Source organism: Ictidomys tridecemlineatus, chromosome 7, assembly GCF_052094955.1.
Source record: "Ictidomys tridecemlineatus isolate mIctTri1 chromosome 7, mIctTri1.hap1, whole genome shotgun sequence".
NCBI lineage: Eukaryota > Metazoa > Chordata > Mammalia > Rodentia > Sciuridae > Ictidomys > Ictidomys tridecemlineatus.
Window position 1 is genome coordinate 188,463,707 of NC_135483.1, and position 23,497 is coordinate 188,487,203.

A 23,497-nucleotide genomic window follows, 5' to 3' on the forward strand; every position below is an offset into this window, starting at 1 on the left:
GATATTGTTAGGAAAAGTGAATCTTAAAATTCTTTTGAACTCCATTATGGGATGCTACCCAATAAATGGCTTTTGATGCAAGGACTAAAGGCTGATCACCATTTTTTCAGGGGAAATAAAAATTCAGGAACACAGATAATTGCATATTCGAGCTTTCTAATGTGCAAAAAGAAAAGAGGAAAGAGGAGGATGTTTAAAGCAAGCTCAATAGTGGACCTTGTTGCAAAGATTTACTCTGAAGTTTGCATAGGACTTGCCCAGCAATAATTGCAAGGAATCTGGGTGTTTTTTCCTCTATGGCTAAGGGTGAGGAAGATGAACCCATTAATTGAGCTCTAGGGGTCAACAGAACCAGCTGAATAAATAAATGCTAAGTACTTTCCTGGATTCTCTCTTTCTATCGTCACAAAGATCAGTAGCTATAGACACTATCGTATTCTCAAATAATAGATGAGGTAACTGGGACTCAAAAAGATTAGATTGATGATCCTAGGACTCACAGCCTTAAAGTGACAGTTCTGGGATTCAAATTCAGGCCAGTCCAACTTGACTCCAACTAATATTTGCCTTTTATGGAAGTCTTAGGGAAACTAACTGTCCTCCCAGGAATAGCTTCCATCTCTGCCAGGTAGGAAAATTTCCTCTTAAGCCACACAGATTTCCTTTAGCATCCCTAAGGCATCTTTTGGAAGTCTGCAACCATCCAACTGCTAAGTCTGCAAAGTACATTAACCAGCATCTTCACCAGTGTTATCTTTCTTCCTTCTCACAACCTAGCAAGTGAAGATTGTGTCGTGTCAGCCAAACTGAAACTTTTCTGAAATCTCACGCAGACATTTTTGTATGGTGACTAATTTCGGGATGTGCATTTTTCTTATTGAAAAGTGCTCACCGTTCTTATATTCTTCCACCTCGCTTTCCTCCTCCAAGTGCTCAGAGGCAGTGAGAAAGTCTTCCTCGATTGAGGACAAGGAGCAGTTTGTGTCATCCTCCAGTTTCAAGATATTTGTTTCCAGGTGGTGCTGCCGCTCCTGCACCAGTTCCAGACCAATCAAGAATTTGTTGATTTCAAAGATGATGCAGTTGGTACTGTTGGGTCTGTTCCCTCTTGCACACTGGACCAGGCAGATATCTGGCAGCCAAGGGCACTACAAGCAGAGAGAAAAGAAGACACTGTTTGAAAGGGAAATAGAACACTATTGCTTCTGACCTTCCACTGTGCACCAACCTCCCCTGATAAAAAGAGTGGGAAATCTTAAAAATATTTCAAATATCTTCTGGCTTATGTTGATGAGCTGCTTGAGAAAAAATTCAAGTGGTATTTGGGAACACAAGGCACCCAAGGAGAAAGCTTAACTTAGGGGATATTGGACCAGCTGTATCACATATTTTGGTTTTCCCTGGTGAAAGCAAAAATTGAATCATGAAAAGTTCAACAGGCAAGAGATATTTTATTCAAGGCTATTAAATAAGGGAGAGAATTCAGAACTCAGTGGCACTGAAACACAAGGCTACAAACTTGAGATCTGGGGGGAACGGGGAGGCCTAAGGCCTTTGCTAATGAGCTTGACTCAAAGTAAATGTAAAAGTAAGCTTTCCTGAGTATTTGTGACAAGAGTTGGTTTCATGACTGGGTGCAGGTTGCATAGAGGAGTTTTGTTCTAACTGTCCTATAGAGACTGAGAGATGGGGCACTAACATCTTTGATGAGGGCTTTGCAAAGAGATGGCCCCTACTTCCTACACAAAGACATTTCTGGGTCTTAAATCTGGAAATGATGTGCATTTCAAAGGGGCAGAGAAAGAATTTACCATGATAATGTTCCCAGATTAAATGCTCTATGGAAAGGAAGCCAAGGTCTGGAGTCAGGAAGAAGCCTGGGAAAAGCTGTGTGCACGCTGGCTGGTTCGCTTCTTTTGATTAAATTGAGTTCTAGCTCTGCAGGCCAATGTCTTTCTCTGCCCTGATGATGTTCAGTGAAGGTTCTGCCAGAATTTTGGATGCATAGTCAATGTTTTATCAACTAGAGTTAGATCTTTTCATTTGTACTGCTCATCTGAAGAAGGAGTACATGAAATTTAAAGAAAGCTTCTGGGAACTGGTGTATAGGGAAAACAATGATCAAAAGGCCCAAATTATCCCACAGTGTCTCAGTTAGACCTGTTTAATTCTGTTCAGTTCTAGGGCTTCAGACCATATGCCTGTTTTCCAGGACACATTTTATCTACACATATTATTTTTGTTAAATAGCAATTAAAAGTTTCAATTGCTCCTGGACAGATTATTAGTAAATCATGAGAATGAATTATGTCTGCATGGGTTTTTATTTTCATAAGAAAAAATTTTAAGTGAAAATTCTCTGAATGAAAATAAGAATTCGTGTTCAGGGGATCACTAAATAGATTTTTTTTCTGAAGTAGAATTTGAAATGTTTGAGGAAAATATTTTTACGTTTCAATGCTCAATTTAGAAGAAAGAATTATTCAATCATATGTTTATCTGAGGTTGAAGTTTCTTGGTTCTACTACTAATGACTTGCCATTCTGGAGTCCCCAAGTCTGAATGTGTGTGTTTATGAGAAGTGAATGTGACAGAGGGCTACGTCCACACAGACATTTGTACTGTATTTCGTAAAGTCGCTTACTTTTTTTGTTACATTATTTATCAACTTTCAGTTGACCATTATACCTAGAGTTATTCTAGAAAAGATTACTATAAAATGGAAAGTTCAATCATTCTCCAAGGGGTTCTGGAATCTTTATATGGTAGGAAATAGAATTCATCTGTTATGGTTGAGATACGAGGTGTCCCACAAAAGCTTATGTGAGACAATAAAAGAATTTTCAGAGGTGAGATGATCAGGTTCTGAGAGGTATAACCTAATCAGTGAAATAAGCCACTGATACGAAATCACTGGGTGGTAATTGTGGCAGATCACTGTAGAGATGCGCCTCTAGAATGTACACTTATCCTTGGTGAGTGGAGGTCCCTATGATTCCTGGTTTCCATGTCTTGAGCTATTTTTTTTTCCCACCAGAACCTTTCACCATGATATTCTGTTTCACCTTGGGCCCAGAGCTATGGAATCAGCTGACCATGCACAGAACCCCTAAAATTGTAAACCAACTAAACTCTTCCTTCTTTAAGTTGTTCTTGTCAGGTGTATTGGTCACAGCCATTCAAAGCTGGTTAAAACTTCATCACTGTACATATGTGATTGGAGCCATTTTTCAGTGAAAGTGGTCCACAATCTGGCTTTTAAAAGTGTGGACTATGGACTCATACATGGTCCTTCTCTTGGAAGCTCCTTAGAAATGTATCATCTTAGAACTCACCCAGGACCCACTATATTATAAGCTGCATTTTCAAGGAATCTGTTGGGGATCTCTACATATATTATTAGCATTTGCAATGCATTGCTTTATAGCTTTATTGAATTCACAAAGTGGCTATGATCCCCTGAATGACAAGGAGCTACTCTATAGATTAATGGTAACTCTCTTCATTAGTTTTCCTTCCACTGAATTTAGACATAATACACTAAAGTGGAACATACCAGACATTTTCTGAATGCATATTATATGTGAAGTACATCATGAGATGCAAATATGAATCAAACAATTTCCCCGGGGGACAGGGCATAATATCCTGCCAGTGTCTTAGTCATGGATAAAAATATGAATAAGAAAAAAAGCAATGGGGTAGTTTGTTGAGGTGAAAAGACAAAGACATAAAGAGAAAACTTCTCACGGAAAACAAAACTTCTCAAGAATGTATGACAATTCTCCACATCATCCTTGCAATATTATTCTGCCTTTTTGCCCCCAAAGCCTCACCAATTAGTGACTGGATGGTTTCTCTTGGTGTTAGGACTCCATCTTAACACTTAATTTTGATTTTGGTGCTTTTTTCCTACCATGCTCTTCTTTCTTTATTTTTTTTGAATATGAAAGAAAAATTTTTGAATAGTCCTTTGTATTCTTTCAAGGTACGTTCATGTTGTTTGTTTGTTTTTTTTTTTTTTGTCAAATCATTATTGTTACAAGCCTTTGAGAATGTTTATTATTATTTTTTAATCTCAACTTTTTGGACTAGAAAATTGAAGTTAAGAGAAATGGAATAAGCCTGGCCTTTTGCAAGTTTCAGGCTTGTCACCAAAAAAAAAAAAAAATCTCCTTTGATATTTTAATTTCCTGGGTCAAAGATTCAAGGTGACTTGTTTATTACCTTCCTCAGAGGTTAATGGGATTCTTAGCCAAGACCTTAGGTCAACCGATTCAGACATCCCAGAATAACACACCTTGGGTTGCCTCTGCAGCTGTCTCCATCTTAATCGGTCACAAAGTTCAATGTGCAAAACAACCAAACCCAATCTATCCCTCAACAAGGAAATCCGTGCTATGGTTGGCTAGAGTGGGGTTCTGCTGCCCCCACACCGCTGACCTATTGGAACATACAGGTTGTGGTACCTAAAACTGATGTAGTAGCTTTGGGAGATTGCAGAAAGGTGAAGCCATACCTAGGAAGTGACCGGGATCCCTGTAATACAGAGATGTGGCATATTTAAGAGGGAGGTAGCTTACCAGCAATTCTTGATAGCTCTTAGAAAAAGTGTGCCAGATTCCAAACATGTTTGGTCGTCTGTTCTTTGAGATGTAGTCTTTCTTGCCCATGCTGGTCTCTAAAATTCTTGGGCTCAAGTGATCTTCCTGACTCAGCCTCCCGGGTGGTTGCAATTATAGGCATGAGCCACATGATTTTATGAGCGATCTTTAATGAGTTCTTGACCACTCAACTTTCTGATCTCAGAGAAGGTATTTGATGCTTTTCTAATCCAGCATCATTTGTCCTCTGGTTCTCATACTCTGTGGGGCACCATATTCTGCCTCATTCACTGTCCAAACAATTCACATAGAGTTTATTCATCTTCAACTCCAAGGGTGATCATGTGACTCAGGCCTGGCCAATCTGAACCATGCACTGCTCAGGTCACAGCGATTGGCTCAAAAATGGGCAGGTGCACTTAAGAGCTCTTAGGACTCAAAAAGACCTGCTGGGAGCCAGTTGGAAGGGACTTTTTTTTTTTTTTAATTCACCTTGAACCTGAAGGGCTATTGTCTCCTTGTGGGAGGAACTTGTGGGATAATCAGACCAATGGAGAGAAAGTAGAAAAGAGACTAAAAGAGAAAATCCATGTCTTGATGGCATTGCTCAATCCCCACATCTAATCTGTCCCCTGAATTTGCTTAGCTATGTGAGACAGTACATTCTCTTTGTGCTTAAGCTAATTTTCTATCATGTTTAATTAAGAATCCTGAGGATAATCAGTCTAGCAAGTTCAACTCAAGGTCAGGTCCAATTAATGTCAGTATCAATTTTCATAGAGTTTTTGTAAGTCTTTGAAATTGAGGTTTTCAAATAATACCTGCATTTAACAAAATTTAGAAAAAATGTTCCATAAAGAAAAGGCACTTTGGTAAAAAAAAAAAAAAAAAAACTAGAAAATAAGAAATGTTGATGTTATAAAGAAGTTAGAAACAAAGTTTTTATTCTCTGTTATGTTTTAAAGACATAATTTGCAATTTGTTTATAAATTAAAAAATGACTTAAGATTCCTGTAAAATCTATACCATACATGCCTGTTAGTAGCTACAAAATCAAAGATATATAAACACCTGTCAATAAAACCTTCTTGCTTATTAATTGACATTTCATATTACTTAGAAAATCATTATTGTAAAGCTTGAAATTTGGAGATAAACCATTTTCTCTGGAATTGGATTTTCTTTTTCTTTGGAAAATAGTTTCAATTGTATATTTTTGTAAAATGCCGGGTTTCTTACGATTTAAGTCTACCTACTTTTCTTTGTCACAGAAACTAAAGTTTGTTTTAAATAATGTGTTTTTTACTTATTTCATGTCATCCCTCAAATGAATCCCGCAAAGTAGAAATTTTTACCATTTCACTATTATAGATGGACAGACCAACCTCAGAAAGATCCACATTGTTTGGCTTCAAATCCAAAATGATGTCTATTCAGTTATAACAGTATTCTGATTAGCAAGATTCAGTTATGGATAATGAAATCCCTGCTTTATTAAAGAAAACTATTATACCAAGGTGCAGATATATGAACAGGCCAAGGACTTTCTGCTCTTATTTATTATAAAAGAGCAAATGCTTTGGCTTCCAGGAGAGCCAGTCTTCTATATGGGCTCCTTTACCTGGAGTTTCATGTGTTATATTAATGAGCTCTACACCCGGTAAAGCAAAAATCTTTTAAATGGGGTGGGGGATGAAGGGAGAAACGCATTACCAGGGCATAGCAGTAGAGGTGATACAGACTTTCCGCTCTAACACTTGTGAAACTCAGGTTTGAACCTTATTTGTGATCACCATAGTTTTTCATAATATAGAGTCATTTTCTATTTTTTTTCCTCTCTCATAAACCTAGACTCTCTGCTCAGGGAAAATGCTATTAGATGAGAATTTCAATTAGAAAATTGTATTGGGCTGGGGAGAAATCTTCATGAGTTATCTGGAGATGAGCTATAATAATGCTGGGCTTCCTATGTTTTGAAGATTTTTAAAGATTGAAGAAAAAAAAGATTTCAAAATTGAGGGCAAAACTAAAATCTAAGGAAGAACAATATGGTAGGAAGTAAATGCTCATTATTTTAATCTGGAGCTATGTTATGTATCACTATAGGAGACCTTGTGTGTATTTTTATTGCAAATTGAACAGCTTTACCCATATTTCCTCAAGTAAGTGTTTTGATGATGATTTATAAAATATTAGTGGACATGAATGCACTGAGTCATAATAATAGTATTTTATTTCCTGTTTTATTTTTAATAATATTTCTTTTGTCTGGGGATTTTATTCTTGGGTCCAAGAAAACTTGGGACTGCAGGTCTTTATTTACTAGCTTTGACTAGTTTGGTATTTCTAAGAAGTAAAGAGAACCGAGAAAGATGATGTTATAGGATCTCAAAATCACATGTTATGAGTTGGAAGTTTGGTAATGTTCCTAAAAGAAAAGAAAATTCTGTTTTTGGTTATCTACTAGATTTCAGAAACCAAGAAAGTCATTGCCCAATGTGTCTACTCTAGTTCAAGAACAACTGAGAATCATTGATTTTTGAGAAGATATTAGAAATTAAGAATTAATGCAAGATAAGTTTTGTCAGTTTTCAAGTGACAATATTTTGAAGAAATACAAATAAAGACTATTATCAAATACAGATACTATGTTGATTTTTATGGTATAGGAGCTTATGTGAGGCATCTATTTTGGGTTCATATCAATCTTTGCTGAGCTGACTTTGGATAACATAGTACAAAGTGAATGTCTTATCAAGAACTTAGCTTTCATACCTGTGAAACTTCAAAATCTGCTTGGAGATTACCAGATGCTAACCCACTCAGGAGGACAATTTCATTTTCTTTTGGTTGTTGGACGTTCATGGTGCTGATAAGTTTTGGAAGATCTGGAGAAACATTGACCAGTTTCTGTAGAACAAGAATCTTTATTAGTTTAGATTATTTCTTTTCACTTCCATAATGATAACTCCCAAACTATTTTATGTGCAAAATGATTTATTTATGTAACTGCTCATAGTTCAAATTGCTCAATCTATTAAAGCTATTACTGGAAGAAATTATGTAAAATAAAAACATAAGAATTAAGACTGGAATATGGGGCTGGGGATGTGGCTCAAGCGGTAGCGCACTCGCCTGGCATGCGCGGGGCACTGGATTTGATCCTCAACACCACATAAAAATAAAATAAAGATACTGTGTCCACCTAAGACTAAAAACCATAAATATTAAAAAAAGAATTAAGACTGTAATAGAAAATTTAAGTTTTAGAAACTCTTTACTCTAAATTTTCCAAAGTGATCATTTAGTAATTAATACCACACAATAGACATAAATAATAGTGTAGAAAAATTCCCTTCTTAAGCTTTCAAACAAAGAATTGTTCACCAATGATTTCGTGTTTAACAATAATAATGGTAAAGATAATGACTAACATTGATTTTTCTTTGTGTACTAAGCACTGTACTAAGGACTGTCCAAATCTTACATTGTTTTGTATTTAATCCTCATGACAGTCCTGTGTATACTAGGTACCATTATTGCTTTCATTTTATACAGAAGCAACCCAGAGTTAGTTGCTGGCACAAATCAGTGCCAATGTGCCTGCTCCACATCATGCCAGGAGATTGTCTCAAATCACTCACAGGGTCTGGACATGCCTGCTTGCTTTCATCCTCCCTGTTCTCTTTTCAATGAACTCAACACCATAATTCCATCAAATAACATTGTATGTACACTTGCTCTTGAAAATTCTTCCAGAAATACACAGATGATGATAGTTAGAGGGTAGTAAAGATTTGTAAAAAATATCTGTGTGAACAACTAGGTTTATATTGCTTTGGTGCAACATTATCAGGAGAAAATATGATAAGAGTAACCAAGTGATTGTCAGTATTGAGTATGGAGTACTTAGGTACCCGATACTGAGTAACTAAATAATCCTTCTACCGTTCTGTGATAATCAAGCTGCAGATGGTATACTCTGAACAGTGTTACACCAAATGGCAAGGGCAGACTGTCAGCTTTGGGCATGGTTATCACACCACTTAATTCTTCCCATTGTCCTGCAGACTGTTTCCAAAGAACAGAGGAGAACTCCAAGTGCTTACGTTCTGTCAGGGATTCACGTCAAGGTTCTCACAACCTTGGACATGCTTGAGAACATAAGCTACTACAAGGTCCATAAGGTTCAAGCCCCAGATGGGTGTAAAACACGGAAGTCAAGGTTAGGGTCCGATGGAAGCAGCAGGAAGGAGCAACCTAAGAGTCAGAGGACGGATTGGCTGGTATCATTCAGGTTTTACAAAAAACATAAAAAAGTTGCCTCAGACTGGGTGTTGGGAGTGAAGGAAGGAGAGAGCAGATACATTGAGGCACTGGTGGGCCAGAGGAAGAGCACGCTAAAAACAGTTCTGACACAGAAAAGCAAGTTTCACAAATGTTAAGAAGGGCAAAGTCCTGGGAAAGAAGCCAGGAGAGTCGGGGATGCAGGCTGGGTGAGGCCTTCTCACTGTGGTCTCTTTAAATGAACATCATCACGTAAGCATGGGGTCAGATTGGGCAGCTCTTACAGTGAGCTCCTGGAGAGTTCAGCTTCCCGGTGTTACCTGCTGCAGGTGCTCTGTGCTGCTTGCATCCTTGTTGACATCCAGGTTCACAAAGCAGACCTGGGAAAAAGAGGAAAAAAACAGTCAGTTAAATGAAAAACCTAACAGGCTTTTTGGAAGAAAGCAGGAATCAGTTTGGGAAGCTGTTTTGCAAGTGCACACATTTTATATAGGTTAGCATAGAAACAATCACTTCACCTTTGGGTTCCTACACAGGTCTGTGGTGCACTGCTGAGAACTGCCCAGTGGTCTCAGCAGATGCCCTCTTCCTTTCATGGCCCAAACACAGTCAAAATGCCTGCTTGCATTAGAGTCCTGAAGAGTCCTAACACAATCTTCAGCTCTGTTTTTGAATCTCATGCAACAGATAAAAGGACTTATAATGCTTCAAGCCCTTGTCCACAACTCTGATGAACCCGTCTCTCAATTTCCCTATGTTCTCTTCTTGTTTCTTTCCTCCATCCACTTTCAATACAATTGTGATAAGTAGACCTCTTTTTGCTTTAGTATTTTAGTTCATTTTAACTGATTTAATCTGGAATTAGTTGCTTCTTATTTCTGGTCATCTTAGATCAAAGAGTGAATAAGTTAGCTTAAAAACAGTAGGTACAATATTAAATAATTTCAACTGATAAAATAATTCCTATGATTTAAATTCCAAAATCATTTCATAAATAGAAAACTACTATGAATATTCAGATGGTGTTGAAGAGAAGAAAACTTGAGCAAGGAAATGAACTATGTTCTTGAAAGATAAAAGGCTTTTTTGTTGGGCAAGGGATGGGGCAGGTGTCCTTAGTAGGTTAGAAAGCAGGAGTAATGCTGGAGGTGAGAAAGTACAACACACTCTCAGGAAACCAAAGAATCTGACTGAAAGAGATGCCTTGAGAAAGGGCAGTGTTAGAAATAAGAACTTGGAAGACTCATGTTAAATAAAATAATGTGAATGAGGTTTTATATTTTGCCAAAAATCACCATATAATATATATAAATATATTTTATTGTTAACCAGTTAATTTTCCCATACACAACTGAGATAATTAGTCATCAAGACATTTAATTCACTATTTGAATTTATTAGATGCCTACTAATATCTGCAATTGGTTGTTTGGTGTCATGGTTTTATTAGAGTGCATCTATTTTTGAGATTAACATAAAAACATAATTGAAAGCTTTTGGAAAAGTCACTTAGAACTAAAACACGTTGCTAAAGTATAAAGATCACTGCTGCAGAACTCCCAAACACTGGAGATTTCCTTCAGTGTCATAGGCTCACAAGATCCTGCATCCCTGGGACACAGTGTCCTAGGGATTGAGGTAACTTAATGAGCACTGGGGAGGGAGAGGGGCTTGGAATGCTGCCTACATGCTTGTTCAGAGGTTCTGCTCTGGGACAATAGGATGGAAAATAGGAAGGAAATGGGCATGAGTCCCTTTGCAGACAGCACAAATGGAAGCATAAATAATAGATGGAGCTCAGAAGTAGTTCATGATCTAAGGCAGCTTGAGAAAATTCATACAATAATTGCAACTTTGCTTTTGGAAAGCTGGGTCAATATCCATTAGTGCTCAGGGACTTTTAATAACATGTAGCCAGGGCTGCAGTTTCTGAATTGATAGACAATTTGCCATTCACCTTAAAGAAAGCCCATTACCTTGCTCCTGGGCATCCTACAACCCTTTTTATCCTGCATCATGGTGGGAGAGGGTGAAGCAGAGACCAGACATCAATCACAAGCATCTGTAATAGTGCTTCATCTGCCCTCCAATATTGTCTTCCCTATTCCAAGGATTAATTCTCTATTGAGTCCTTCTTGGCTAAAAATGAGATTCTGCCTACATCTAAAGGAAATCCTTCACAATTTTAGCTTTGCCAAGATAGAAACATAACCAAATGCAGACAAAACCTGGTTTTACCTAGAGTGTGTGTCTTTCTATCTCTTTGTAGTAGAAGAAGATGCAGATTTTTTTTAAGGTCTGATATATGTACAATTTTGAAAAAAAACTTCTTTTAGAAAAGAGGTAATAAAATTCTAATTATATCTAAAAATGAATTCAAATTTGGAAAGGCTAATACTAACAACACTGAAATTTTCAGAAAAAAATGATATTTTAACTAATTAACTGCTCAATGCTTTCCCCTGAGATTTTAGGCTGCATTCTCTTTGTTCATCTCTTCATATGGAGACAGTTTTATAATATAATTGTATCTAGGATGAATAGAAGGATAATTCAGTCTTTCTCCAGTATGGCTGATTGAGCTTTTTTCAGCTACAAAATTTTTGATTGACAATCTTAAACATTTTCGGCTTAATATCAAATTTAGTGTGGAATTATAATTTCTTTCACGTACAAGTTACTTTTTTTTTTAAGTACTGGGATTGAACCCTGGGGTGCTTCATCATTGAGCTACGCCCCCAGCCTCCCCCAGCCTCGACCCCTACCCCACCCCGCCCACCTTTAATTGTTTGAGGCAGGGTTTCACTAAGTTGGTGAGGCTGGCCTGGAATTTTATATTCCTCCTGAGTCACTGGGATTAGAGGCATGTGCCAATGTGCCTGTCTTATATGAGTTCTTACAGGCACACTTACTGTTTGCAATATAGTTATAGTTTTGTGCTCTACAAATGTTAAGTATTTAGATTAATTTTCTTTTGTGTTATTTCCATGGAAGAAGAACAAATGCATGGTGCACTTACAATTTTCATTGCTGCAATACCAAATAAATTGTTTTCTAGTAGAGAAATTTGGGTTGAGTAAGTGTCAATGAGAAACCAGTCATGTATTAAATTTTGCATGTCTAATGGCTGGAAGAATTTTACATAGACTAGCTACTGTTGCAAACATACAAGGTAGGGAGTGGTTTTCTTTCCACTCCTATAGAGTTCTGATGTTGGGAACTGTAGGGCATATCCACATGACTTGATCTCTGACCTGACAGCATTTCTGTTGCAATGTCTGGTTGAGTTGCCACTCTGGGGTAGGAATATTCCTGAAAACCTTTCCCACATGCAGAAGGCTAGAAATCACTTAAGTGTATATGAGAGTGACTCTAAGCCACATAAATATACCTCAGGTCAACACAACCCCAATGAATTTCCCTGAAGCCAGATCCCACCAATGCCCAAGGTCAATCCAATGAGGGACAATAAGATATGATAGGAGTCTGGATGAAAAGAGATAATTGTGCCTAAAACATGACTTTTGAAAAAATTTGCGTAAAGAACCATGTGAATACAGTGTTTGGCCCCATTCCAGGGTCTTGGGAGAGGCCAAAGGCATCCTCAAATTTGAACTTTGACAGTTTTACACTAAATCCACTTCTTGGTGAGATGGTCCACATGATTGCATTGCTCTTGACAAGTTTCCACTCTATGACCTTGGGCTGTTTCACTGAGGTTTAGGCATCTGCTCATGCTGTGCTACAAGTGGAGAGGATAAGACAAGCCTCGTTCTAGAAGAGCTGGGAATGGTGGGCCTGGTTTAGGAGGTTTTGATGAGGAAACTGTGTTCTGCCTCCTGCAGGTGTATGGTGTTTGTGCAGGGTGCTCAGAAAATAATCAATTCAAGGGATTGTTCTTGCTCTTAGGGTTATGATTTGTCTAGAAGCAGGACATATTCCTAAAATGAAGACCCTTAGGCAGTGTGGCAGGGTGACAGGTTGCATATATTGGAGGAAGACATCCAGAGAGCTGGGTTAATCACAAATGCTATTCCAGAGAAGGCAGGTTTTGAGGTGAGATTTGAAGTCAGAGGGGACAATTTGAAAACCATGAGTTGATACTGCATGGACACTGAATGGATGATTTTGCCACCATTAGCACCTGTGAACAGTGACCTGGTAAGAGGATCTAGATTAAGCAGGAGGGGAGGAAGAAGGGAAAGAAGCAGGGAAATCCAGAGCAAGACATGCGGCCTAGCTCCCGGAAAAGGGAGAACAAAGGTGTTGAGCAGAATGCCTTTCCTCTTCCACAGTGAGGACTAGGCGATAATTCAGCAGACTTTTAAAAGGTGAATGAAAGAAGGATTAATGAAATAACGAAAAGAACAATTTTATGATATGCTTCCTGAGCAACAAGAATTGAGAGAGACCTGTCAGTTACAATCCCTGAGTCTGCTCTCTGCTTGATGGGTTATTGCAGGAGGTTGTAATGGAAGTTTTTGGTAACAGGAATCATAAAGGAACCGGGGTGAGTGTCATGTCTTACTCAACTATTGACACTTGGAAAATTGTGAATTGTGGTCTAGGGGTTGGAGAGAATTCTGTTCTGGAGAGGCTGGGGCTGTATGGCAGAGACACCAGGCAGCTGAGAGTCAGGTGTAACTGCTGTGTTGACTGTTCACCTCCATTTGGATGGGTACTCATAATGTGTTTACAGAATTACCTTTTTTCTTCAACATGGTCTGTCTGCCTTCAGCCTTCACTAATGCCACTTTTCTGTTCTTATGGTTTTAAAATGAAACAATGTAGGAATAAATATCACTAAGAAAATGATGCCACTTGTGATTTTGACTTCTACATAATTTGATAAAATGCCCCAAAGTTCTTTATGTAAAACAAAACTTTGAATGTCTACAGGCAATATACAGTTTAATCTCTTTAGTATTGTGGATTATTTACTCAAGCAATCTCAGTGATTTATTTATAACTTCCTTTTTACAAATGGTGTTCTTGTAAGCATTTTTTAAAATAGAAATTTGCTGTAAAATTTTATTAGTTCATAAAATATATTTTGGTGAAAGATTCATGTGAGAAAGAAGCTGACATTTAAAATCTAGTAAAAGAGGATGAAGTAAAATCACTGTAAGTGGATTGTAATTCATGGTGACTTTTGTGTAGTGACTGTATTTACAAATTAAGTCTGCACAAAACAGTTCTATTTTATGGGTTAAAAAACAAGTCTGACTTTTGAATTGAATTTACACTCCCCCACCTTTTCCCCAAAGCTGGTGATGATTGTCAGCATGCTGATGAGCAGAAGGCCTTTCCTCTTACACAGTGAAGACTCTGGCCACACTTCAGCAGACTTAAAGAAGGTGAATGAAAGAGGGAATAGTGAAATAATGAAAGGAATAATTTTCTGATATGTTTCCTGAGCCATAAGAATGGAGAGAGACCTGTGGGTTATAAATCCTGAGTGAGTCTGCTCTGTGCTCAAGGGGTTATTGCAGGAGGCTGTAATGAGAACTTTTGGTAACAGGAAACCCAAATAGAGTTTTGTGGAGGAACTGGAGTGAGTGCTGCGTCTGACTAAAATATTACACCTGGGAGATTCTGCATTATGGTCCTAGGAGTTAAAGAGAATTCTGTGCATGGAACCTATAAAACTGTAACCCAGAAACTGTAAGGACAGTTTTAAGATTCTGTATGTTGACTTTAGTCAACATTTTAGGTGATTCAGATGATCAAATGCAGTAGTGGAGAAATGTCTTTGTGCTTTGTTTGAACTAAGGACCAATCACTATATGAGAGGTTAGATGGTGGCACAGTTTTCAGGCCCAAAGTGATATTCTGACTTGCTCTGTTGGCAATCTTTCTGTCTCTCTTGAAGTCAGCCAAAGCCATCAAGGAAATCAATTCTTATGGAGATCCTGCTTAGCAAATGTTAATCAAAAGCAGGATGTCAAATTGCCTTTAAAATCTAGCCATTTCAATGTTGAATACGCCCAAATAGATACTTATGGTTTATCTTAGAAGAATGCCAGTTCCTTTTTTCAGCTTCTAACAATGAGCCATCTGGCCATGTGAGATATGACAAGATCTCTTAATTTGATGGCATCAAAATGCTGATCAACAAAGCTTCCAAGGAAAAAAATTGCCTGCTTTCTTCCCTCAACCAAAGACTTCTGCTAGATTCAGGACCATGGACCAAAATTATCTTCTGAAGAATATCACATTTTCTCTGATTAGTACTTTAAGCTGATGATACTAAAATGGCAATTTTATATCAATGTTGGTATCATCATGCTGGCAGACATTCTGGAACACATTTGACCACTGGAGAAAATACCGCATTTGTATCCAGTTATTACTTTGAAATAATTGCAACAGTCTCACCAAGATGAAATATAAAGTGGTATTTACTCTTGAGACTGTAAAAAGTCTTTGCTTCTTTTTATTGTCAATATCTTTTAAAAAATATATTTGAAATGCTGTTTTGGGGGTAGTTTTCAAGCAGTTTGTGAATGATCTAAAATTTTCTAAAAGATGAAAGATTTTTTATATTAACCATACAGGAAGCCTATTTTATTGCTAGCTTAAAATTTTTTAAAAATCCCTTTTAGTCATATACAACATCAGGATCGACCTTGACATAATCACAAAGGCCTGGAACACAGTCTGCTGTAATTCATCCTGCCCAAGCTCCATTTAGTCAGTTTGTTAATTTAAGTTAGTGTCCTGTGGGTACACTCCATGCCAGGTTCCACTGTGCCACATCTATGCATGCAGATCAGATTTATATTGATCTTGATGAAATTCCCTACCTCCTTCTCCCATACTAACTCTGAACCCATCATGAAGGAATTTTTCTCTAAGTTTAAGGAAGATTCTAGATTCTGGGATCAACATCATTTTAACCTGTGAGGGCTTTCAGGGAGTTAAATCAGGGTTCTTGAAATACTTGTTCATAAGAAGTCAGGTCTACACTCCTTGAAATTGTAACATCCCTAAGGAAGGCATAGTCTTGGCGTGGGGTACTTGTATAGTAAGTGAATGTGGGTAGGGGTAGTGGTCTAGGGTACTGGCTAGGAAGGGCTGCCATCATTGGCTCTGCTCTTGGCTCCTGGGCAGTTGAGAACATAGTCAAGCCCAGTGGCTTGTCCGGTGTCAGATGAGCTCTAGAAACTGAGTAACTAGTCACCTTCTACCAGTCAAGAATCTTAATGTAAACAGTACCCCTGAGGAGCATGCTGATTTCCTGAAAGGGGAAGGAGAATAATGGAAGTGAAAGTTGAAGAGCTGGTAGTATGAGAGAGAAGAGAAAACAAAGAAACAAGGACATTAGCAGGGCTCAGCATCATGTCCTGGCTTGCTTCCAGAGGGAGTCATGTTTGGGATCTGAAGACTGAAAGCTTTGGGTCTACTTCTCCTGGCTTGCTGACTGTCGGAACCACACTGTCGGAACCAAACCCATTGGGATGGCACAGCAGAGCGCTCTGGGCGGAGCTCTGCATTTACATATTCCCAGGCTCCACACAGGCACTGCTCAGTTGCAGCCTCTTAGGTTAGAGCCTGAGGATATTAGTTACTGTTATTATTTATTTTAAAAGATAAAAGCTTTATTGAGACATAATTTACATACTGTATAGCATAGCCATGTAAAGTGAATAATTCAACGGCATTTAGCATATTCTTCATTCTCCAAAGAAACCGTGTGCATTGTAGACACTCTCTATTTCCCCCTCAGACACCCTCTACCCAGCCCTGGACAACTCCCATAGTTCTTTATATCATTATAGGTTTGCCTGTTCTGGACATTGAATATGAATGAATAAGAAACACATAATGTTTCTTAAGTTTATCTGCATCATAGTGAGTCTTAACAATTCCATCACTGTTTTTTGCAAAATATTATTTCATCATATGGGCATACTGCATTTTACTTATCTAACCATTTGTAGATTTTTGGTTTCTTAGGAATTTTTTTGTTTTGTTTTGTTTGTTAAGAAAAAGTGACACCAAGAATGACGGGGGCGGGGGGGAGTTGAATCTTATTTCCCTTGGAACTGGACTTATCTAGAAGTTTTACTTTTACTTTCTAAATTAAAAAAAAAAGTATGCTAGGCTTGGCTCCACTTTGTTTACATTTTTCCTCCTGGAGGTTATTTAGATTACTAATATAAAATAGATTTGATAAATTTCTGAATTTCCAACAGTCATACCCTGGGATAGTGCAAAGAAAAGCAGACTGTGTGGATGAATTATTATAGGCACTGAGGATGATGGTGAGGGGTCTCCTATTCTGCAGCAAAGTGCTTTTTGATCAAGGTGGTTACTCAAACTTCCACTTTGCCCATTGAGATGAAGATGGGGTGCAGGAAGCCTCTGGAATCACCAGGAAGTTTAATCAGAATCACCCTTTCTGGGGTGCACGCACTAGTGTGTGTGGAGCATGAGGGTGTAAGTGAGAGGAGTCACATTGCTGACAGATGGGTATGGCCTCAGGAGGTGGGAGGTGTGATGCTGTTTTTGCTGATCCAGGAACATTCAAGACCAACACCTACAATTCTTAACCATTCTCCAGCTAAGTAAGATGGTTCTAGACTTCTCAAAATTCTCCATCCTTAACCGCCTTTAAAAAAAATAAATAAGCCTTTACTTTTCCTTTGTATACCTTTAGTTCAAAGCTGCAACTCCAGGGCATATGAGCAAATGTGCTTTGAAGAAAGAGTGATAGAGGGAGAGAGGCTGCTCCTGGGTCACCAAAGCCAGGAATAACCAGATCCCCCGTGTCTTCTTAGTGAACAATATGACCAAAGAACTAAGAAAACAAAACTGGAGAAGGAGGTAAACAACTAACTCATTTTCAGACCTTCAGAAAGAATCCTAGGTTTTCAGGGTAGAGAGCTCATTCTGGGTCCAGAATGTGAGAAGTTCCTGAGTTTCATCTAAGCCCAGGCACTGTGATTGAGGTGTTCATACTGACTCTTGAGGATTCTCAGGGGGAAACCATGCCTCAATGGCGAGAATGTTCTCTCCCTCTGAAGCAGGAGAGTGTACAGGTGACAGAAGATGGCTGTAGCTGCCCAGCTTCAAACCTAAGCTCCACCAGCTATGGATTGTGACATCTTGACAAGCCACGGTGGGGATAACGAAGTACTTGCTTTGCTCAATTTCTGTGCAGATGAAATGAAACACAAAATAGAGAAAAGCATTGTTTGGCCTCCCTTTTCCATGGGCTTGTTTCCACACAGAATTGGATGACACTTTATTGATTTCTGGACTGTAGTCTGTGAGCATGAATTATTGAATATTGCTGCTCTACAATTTCTTTCACATAAAAGTGGCAATTTTGTAAGGTTGAATCTAAATTTGAGATGGTATATTTATAAAGACTAGCTATTTCTGAGAATGCAAAACAACTAAAATTTGTCTTCTTGTGGTAACTACCTTTTATATAACTGTAACTCTATTTACTTGGAATATTTATTTCAGTTTAATTTTATAAGCGTTATTTCCCTACAAAAATCATAATTTGCTTTTGTCTAAACCTTTAAGACATACATACATGTACAGACTGTTAACTTGTTTTTCAGGGCTATGGAACACTTAATTAGGAAATGCTTTCCCTCTTGTTCCTGGAGGCATTTATAATTTAATTCACCTAAATGCACAACAGTGTTATTATGTTTTTTGCTATTATCAAGAGTTATAAAACTAGTGGGGGATGATAAGAGACATGAAATTGGCATCCAACTATGTCTATGGAAGTACCAAAAATTACAATTTTCAACAAAATCGTAGATGTGTTAAAACACCAACCATTGCTGAATCATTATTTATTAATTCCTAAATATAAACATGGTTTTTGAGAGAACTTATGGACCTGAGCCAATAGAGCCCCTATTATTAAGAAAAACGATCTTGAATCAGAATTATAACAGCTCTTCTGTGCAAATCAGCCTCCTGAATCCAATGCATAACTTCAATTTCTCAGCACCGTGTGTGAAAGTATAAATGGTTTGGCTCTGTTCTAAACTTTTAAAAAATAGTTGAGGGGGTTGTAGATGTAGCTCATTGGGTCAGTGCTCGTGAAGCATGTACAAAGCCCTGGTTTTGATCTCCAGTACCACAAAAATAAATCGCATTAAAAAATAATTGAGGGTACATTGTTCATCCTCAGGTGTGAAAGGGCAATTATATCTTTGACTATGGAAAAACAATGCTATAGGCATATGTATTGAACGTAAATATGATACATTTTTAGACTTTTTATGTTTTTAACATTCAAGTAATCCTCCATTATAGGTAATTTCTTTTTCATCTTTTCAGTAATAAGATAACCTTCAGCAATTATCTTTTTTCTCTTCTTGAAGCCATATACATTTGCACAAAGAAAAATTTTTAAAATATATAGACACTTAGAGTAGCTCAATTATTTAGCCTGTGTCACATTGTAATGTTTTGGCCAATGAGAGACCACATAGATTATGGTGGTCTCAGAAGATTATAATGAAGCTCAAAAATTCCTATTGACTATTGATACGATAATGTTGACATACTGCAATGAACTACATGTTCATGGTGATGCTGATGTAAATAAACTTACTTAACTGTTAATCATATAAAAGCATAGCACATATGATTATGTGCAGGACATCATACGGGTGATGATAAATGACTATATTACTGGTTTACCTATGTGTCATTTTTTAGTGTGTACTTATTCTATTTATAAAAATGTTTACTCTAAAACAGCAAGCCACACTGCACCCAGCAATAGCCTAATACATGTTATATTTACTATGTCTCTTGATTTCATCATTTTTAAATGTGCTTGACTTTATCTCATGTTGTTTTGTTATCATGACCCTAAAAGCAATAAGCCATACAATATATATGTATGCATATATATGTATAAAATATGTTTACATATAATTATATATATTATAACATATATAATGTATACACACACATGTGTGCACATACTATATAGCTTAGGTATATAGTAGGCTATACCATCTATGTTCATATAAACACACTCCATGATGTTTGCACAGTGACAGTATTGCCCAAAGGCACATTTCTCAGAACATATCCATGTCATTAGGTAAATCATGACTAGAGATACAAGGCAATTTAAATACTTTTCATCACTGTGAATAAATACTTTTCATCACTGTCATTAGGTAAATCATGACTAGAGATACAAGGCAATTTAAATACTTTTCATCACTGTGAATAGATGTTTAGAAAGACTCATTTTAAATAATAAATAATTTATCTGAACTTGATCTCTCACTTGCACCTCTCACATTTTTGACAATTAAATTACTAATGATGAACACTACCTCTTCAAAAACTTCAGGTCTGCTTGAACCCATATTGAGCTTCTTCAGGCGAAGCATTGCTAAGATGCCTTAGTACAGCTACATCATATGCAGAGTAGAACTCAGTGGCAACCACTAATGCACATCTTGAACCACTCTGCACAGAGAAGTGGTGATAGAGGATTCAGCCCTCAAGCATAGATGCTAGGTACTTCTTTATTTGGACAGAACTATCCAGATTTCTGTCTATATTGGTAAAGGGCTTTGAAAGTAGTTCTCAATCCTGTTTCCTTGGATTGCTAAGAACCACTCTATTTGGCCTGTTCTACGCCTGTCAAAGATTTTAGTCCAAGGTATGAATACAAATTTTGTCCCTGTAGAATAGATTCATAGGTTGCTTAAAGATTCATTAATTTAAATGTTCTAAAAGACTGGCAGATACTGAGAAGTAACTCACTTTTCCAATAAATGACCATTAAGTTCAAGTCTTTGAAAAGTGGAATTTTGAGGTCTATATTTCCCACATAATAAGTAAATAGATAAAAGAATTAGAAAAAGTCAAGGCCAAACAAAGCATGAGAGGGAACATATATCACAGAGAATAGGATTAAAATGTCTTTTGTATTTGTATCCTTTGACAATGATTCTAAGTAATCATTAAAACAGAGCTTGGAGGACAGTGTGCTAAGTGAAATAAGCCAGAACCAGAAAGACAAATAAATACCAGAAGATCTCACTTATATATGGAACCTAAAAATAACTTGTAGAAATAAAGAATAGATTGGCGGTTATCAAGAGCTGGGGGTCGGGGAATGGATTACGCTGGCCAAAGCCTACAGACATCCAGGTGTAAGATAAGCATGTTCTAGGGACCTAATATACAGCATAGTGATTATCATCAATAGGAACATATTATCTACTTGATTTTTGATAAAAGAGCAGATTTTAAGTGTCTTCACCCAACACACATGCAAATGCGCACACACAGTGACTATGGGTGGTGAAGAATGTGTTAGTTAATTTGTAGTCATTTGCAGGTATCAAATCATCACACCATAGACTCTAAACACATGCTATTCTTTGTCCATTAAATATTTTAAAGTAATTTAATTAAAAAATCTATTTCAAAAGGTGTGCTGTAATCATGTGAGGCATCGGGTTTGATCCTCAGCACAACATAAAAATTAAACAAAATAAAGTTATTGTGTTCATGTACAATTAAAAAATATTCTTAAAAAGATGCGATATAAGATGGGCACTGTTATTAATGTTTTTGCTCTCTGTTGGTAAAAGTAATGTGGATTCTGATTTATGCTATTTTTGTCCAATTTATTTACTCCCTTGAACTTCATTCATTTAAGGTAATGACTCTTGGAAAAATTGACCTTAGAGATGTGGGAGGTAGTTTGAGTTACCTCAGTTGTTGGTAAGGTACGGCAGATAAGTCTTGGCAGTTAAACCCCAGTTGCAGAATCAAATATTCAAAATAGATAGGCAATTCAGATGTTTGTTAAACACTATTATCTCTACAGTTACTAAACTTACTGACAGCCACAGGGCAGGAAGCTGGGTTTTTTGGCATTCCTTTTAAAGTTTCTGACTTTCCTCACTGAGCATCCATTAATTTGGATTCAGCATTTATGGAAGAAAAAAATAGGGAGAGGGAAAGGCCGGGAGAGAGAGAGAGAGAGAGAGAGAGAGAGAGAGAGAGAGAGAGAGAGAGAGAGAGAGAGAGAGAGAGAGAGAGAAGAAGAAGAAGGAGGAGGAGGAGGAGGAGGAGGAGGAGGAGGAGGAGGAGGAGGAGGGGGAGGAGGAGGAGGGGGAGGAGGAGGAGGAGGAGGAGGAGGAGGAGGGGGAGGAGGAGGAGGAGGAGGAGGAGGAGGAGGAGGAGGGGGAAGAGGAGGAGGAAGAGAAGGAGGAGAGAATTATTTGTAGCATAATATATTTTTTGTCAGAGATTTAAAATTTCAGTTGCAACTGGAGGATTCTGTGCTCTATCTATTTGTAGTCTTCAGAAGTTTCTAACAGAATCCCCTCCCTGTGCAGAGAGAGACAGCACTGCTTGAGCAAAGTCAGCAGAATGAAGTCCACCCCTCCTTTGCTCCCAGACCTCATCATTATCCCAAGGCTGTGGACAGCTGACTCTTTCCCACTTGAAAGAAAGGCAGAATACAACTTAAAACCACCTTGGGTTTCAAATATCTTACTGTGAGTATATGGATAAGAAAATAAACAAAAGTTGAATAACTACCAAAGTCAGTTATGAGGATATGTCTGTCAACATGTTTCTGGTATTTTAATTTTAATTCACAGAATTTTAGAGAAAGTGGCTTTAAAAGTCATCTGGTTCAGCTCCCTATCTGTAAGGAAACTAAATTCCAGATAACATGCCCTTTTCCTACAGTTCTGCACTCATTCATTCATTCATTCATTTGCTTTCACTGCTCATTCCCTTATTCTTTTGGAGAACATTGGAAGGCAGACTCTGTATGCTTCCTGAGCAAGGTGCTGGCATATTTTGATGAGATTAGCAGGTGGTTTTGGTTCCTGCTCTTTCTTATAGTTCAAAGGACTAAACTAATTTAGTTATTTGCTGAAACAGACTAGAAATAAGATTACTCTCAATAGAGACAACGTGCAATGAGTTGCTGACACGATAGTGAACACACATGGTACCCCCAGAGCCTCCAAGGCCTCCTGAATACACTGCTTCCATGACCCCACCTCGGAAAAACCTGCAGATCCATGTCAAGTTTACATCACTGGGACCCAAATAATTGACAAGAGCACCTCAGAGGACGGAAGGTTTAATTGGCCCACAGTTTTAGAGGCTTAGTCCATCACCAGCTGTCTCGTTGTTCTGGGCCCAACGTGAGGCAGAACAAGGTGGCAGGAGAACATGGTGGAAAAGTGCTGCTCCCTGCATGGCAGCCCAGACAGCAAGAAAGGGGGAGCCACAGGAAGAAAGAATGCTCCCAGGACATGGCCCCAGTGACCCACTTCTTCCAGACATTCCCCACCTACCTTTTGTCACCAGCCAGTTATCCTTTCAAACTAGAAGGAACTGATAGGGTTACAGCTATTGTAATCCAACCACTCACCTAAACATCCCTGTCTTTTAGGGAAACCTCATATCTAAACCATAACACCCCTCCACTTTCTGTATTAGCTCTACCATTTCTTCTAGAAGTTAGATTAGATTTGGGATTTCTTTGGGCTTTTATATTATATGTATTATATAATGTATGTATATATTATGACATGAATATATATGTATGAATAATATATAATATT

The 23,497-nt window shown here is 37.8% G+C and overlaps 1 protein-coding gene across 13 annotated transcripts in view; it reads right to left on the reverse strand.

Annotated features, from left to right (window-relative positions):
- Positions 1-23,497, reverse strand: part of Sphkap (SPHK1 interactor, AKAP domain containing) — a 152,803-nt gene that overhangs the window by 32,095 nt on the left and 97,211 nt on the right. For all 13 annotated transcript variants that reach the window (XM_021727119.3, XM_040267964.2, XM_021727118.3 and 10 more), the window contains 3 exons: positions 9,212-9,271; positions 7,380-7,514; positions 893-1,148 (listed from right to left, as the gene is read on the reverse strand). In XM_021727119.3, coding sequence (XP_021582794.2) covers positions 893-1,148; positions 7,380-7,514; positions 9,212-9,271 — 451 coding nt within the window. The remainder of the gene's footprint in view (positions 1-892; positions 1,149-7,379; positions 7,515-9,211; positions 9,272-23,497) is intronic.